The sequence below is a fragment of the Octodon degus genome, unplaced genomic scaffold (assembly GCF_000260255.1).
Source record: "Octodon degus isolate 3935 unplaced genomic scaffold, OctDeg1.0 scaffold00281, whole genome shotgun sequence".
Lineage (NCBI taxonomy): Eukaryota > Metazoa > Chordata > Mammalia > Rodentia > Octodontidae > Octodon > Octodon degus.
The window spans coordinates 1,137,427-1,140,200 of NW_004524857.1; the positions used below are offsets into that span (position 1 = coordinate 1,137,427).

The following is a 2,774-nucleotide window of genomic DNA, read 5'->3' on the forward strand; positions in this document are numbered from 1 at the left end:
TGAGACAAATGTAGAGCTGTTGGAGTGAAAACTATCAATTGTCCAAAACTAGCTTTTTCAATGTTTACAGGCAGTTTTAAGTCTTCTTTTATCCAGTAGACCAGATGGAAACTTTCTCATTTCTAAGATTCCAATATAAATCCATGAGTTAAAGGTTTCATGGTGTTATGAACTTATATTTGCATATCAGCCAATGCCGTATTTTGTGGACAGAAGGTACCAAAGGCTTGGTCTGTTTCTTCCTAGTGAAGGAGTGTATCTGCTTCTGTCTGAGTCACAACTGAAACAATTCAGAGCATACGGAAGAACCTCATGCAGCAGCCACCAAGGACCAAATCTTTCCAAGGCTTTCCACTATACACAGGCAATATAGGTTGTAGCAGTTGGGAGGAAATGACCTCAAGCCAGACAGACACAACTGAAATAAGCTCTAGTACTAACTGTGCGACCATGGACACATGACCTCTGTATGAACCATGATGCTGTGGTCACATGGAAATGACAATACCATAACTCATGTCTAGGGTAGCGTGAGGACTAGACAAGGCAAAGGAAGATATTATTGCACTTTAAACAAAGTGGTTGTTTAACAAAAGACATTCAGCCTATTATTAACCTTAAGTTCATGAGTATGTTTTAGGCACTAGAATACTACAATTTTCCTGTAGGACAGTATATACAAACATGGGACCTGGCCTCTGATAAAACTAGCTCAACCATTGAGAGCATTACTCTGACAGTCTATAAATCCCAATTTGGTGAAGTCATTAACAGTCCTCTGAGATTTCTTTAGTTTTCTATTCCCCATAATATTGATTTTTTCATTTAAATAAAAAATATGCTAACAGCCTTCAAAATTAATACTATTATTTTTCACTTACAGCATTTCTGTATTTATTTACCTACATATTTTTCCACAAAAAAATAGTTTAGAAGAAACGTTTCTTTATTTTCTAAAGTTAAAACTCATGAAGAAAAACCTAAGACTCTGCTCCCAAAATGATCCGATTATACAAATCAGCATAATATCTCTGATTATGTGTTCGCATGGATCCTCCATAGAATTTTCTTCTGTTTCTTTTTTATTTATTTTGGTTAGAAAGTCATATCTTCTGTAAAGATTATTGAAAGATATAACACAGATGGCTTATAAAATTATTTTTCAACATCTTGGTAAAGTTATTAAGGCTATGTTTCCTGTAGTTACTTCAAAAATAGCACTGCATTCTCCACAAACTGCACACCAATAAATATGGATCTCTGCCCTTCCTAAGGGAGAAGGACAACACCCATCAGAAACATATGGCAGTGAGATTTTAAGAAATCCAAATCTGTGTCCTGACCTCAGAACAGCAATGGGAAAGCGAAAAACAAGGAAGAAAAGAGTTGCTGCTCTGTGGAAATAGATGCAGATGATGCCAAAGATGGCAGGTAGAGAGAAAAATTCACAGATTTTTTTCTTTAAACCAAGTGACTTCTGAAATGTGGGAGTAAAAGTTCAATTTAAAACATCAAGAACATTTATATTTGGTTTTTATCAAATCACTTTTGTTATGTTTAACACTCAACATCTATGAGGAAATACATCACTCACCTGGACATGAACTGTCACGATAGGGGTCCAGCCCCACCCAGAAGAAAACAAAGCTGGGGAGCAGTTCAACAGGAAGATAAACTGGGCAATTTTGAGAAATTCTGTTAGCAAGATAAAGGATTCCACTGGTTTTTACAATTGTTTATAAAACTACGTGAAAAGGCTACTTTGGAATCTATCAAACACTTTGGTAGTTTCTATCAAGAGAGCAGACACATTTTACATATTAAAAAATAATGAACTTACTTGCTTTTCCCTTTGTAAACTGTAGCATAAGATCCTTCCCCTAATTTCTCCAGCTTTTCATAGGAGTCAGCTTTTCCAAATTTGGGACTTGTTGGCTAAAAGTGAAGTGGACAGAGAGTAAGCAAAACAGGTTGTAGCACATTAATTCACAATAAATATTCAGATTTTAGTGAAAATGTACAGATTTTCTGTCACTTGTTAAATAACTTTTTTCTCAGATGAAAATATTTATTTTTAGAAACAACATAATAAACACTCAGAGTACACATCCAATACATGCAAATGAACACATGTAAAATTAAATGCATCCATAATCTAACCAAGGAACCAAATATTTTGATATCTCTTCTTCCAGTGTTACCTTGCTGATAGCTGCTTTTTTTTTTTTTTTTAACATGCTCGGGAATTTCACTGTACATACTTCACTGTACATACTATGTTGCCATCTGTTTGGTTTTTTGTTTAATTCAATATATCATGAATATTTTCCATATTGTAATTGTATAAATTTAGAACTGGCATATTGCAACTGACTTACTGGATCAAATCTAGCTATCACCTATGTCTGAACAATTTGTAAGTTTAGAGTGATATTTATTTTAATGGTGGCAGCATCAAAAAGATAACATTTCATGATACATGAAAATTACAGGAAAATTGAACTTTCGTAACCATAAAGGCTTATTGGAGTGATCGTTTATACGCTACCCATGGCTTTATTGTTACATGAGGTCTGTTGCAGCAACAGAGATCACGCGGCTGGCAAAGCTGAAAATATTTACCATCTGACTCCTGCTGTGAATCATGGCTATATGTTATTCAATCAGAGAACAATTCTTCCAACACCTTTTATTCATAATGCAAACATAATCAATGCATCATTTATGCATCATTACACAAAGTGGAACTTCCTTGTGTGTACATCAACAAATCC

General features: G+C 34.6%; 1 protein-coding gene across 1 annotated transcript in view; it reads right to left on the minus strand.

Moving 5' to 3' along the window:
• Cdk14 (cyclin dependent kinase 14) overlaps positions 1-2,774 on the minus strand; it is a 546,799-nt gene that overhangs the window by 376,951 nt on the left and 167,074 nt on the right. Inside the window, exon 4 of the mRNA XM_023707130.1 lies at positions 1,841-1,935. Within this exon, the coding sequence (XP_023562898.1) occupies positions 1,841-1,935 (95 nt within the window). The remainder of the gene's footprint in view (positions 1-1,840; positions 1,936-2,774) is intronic.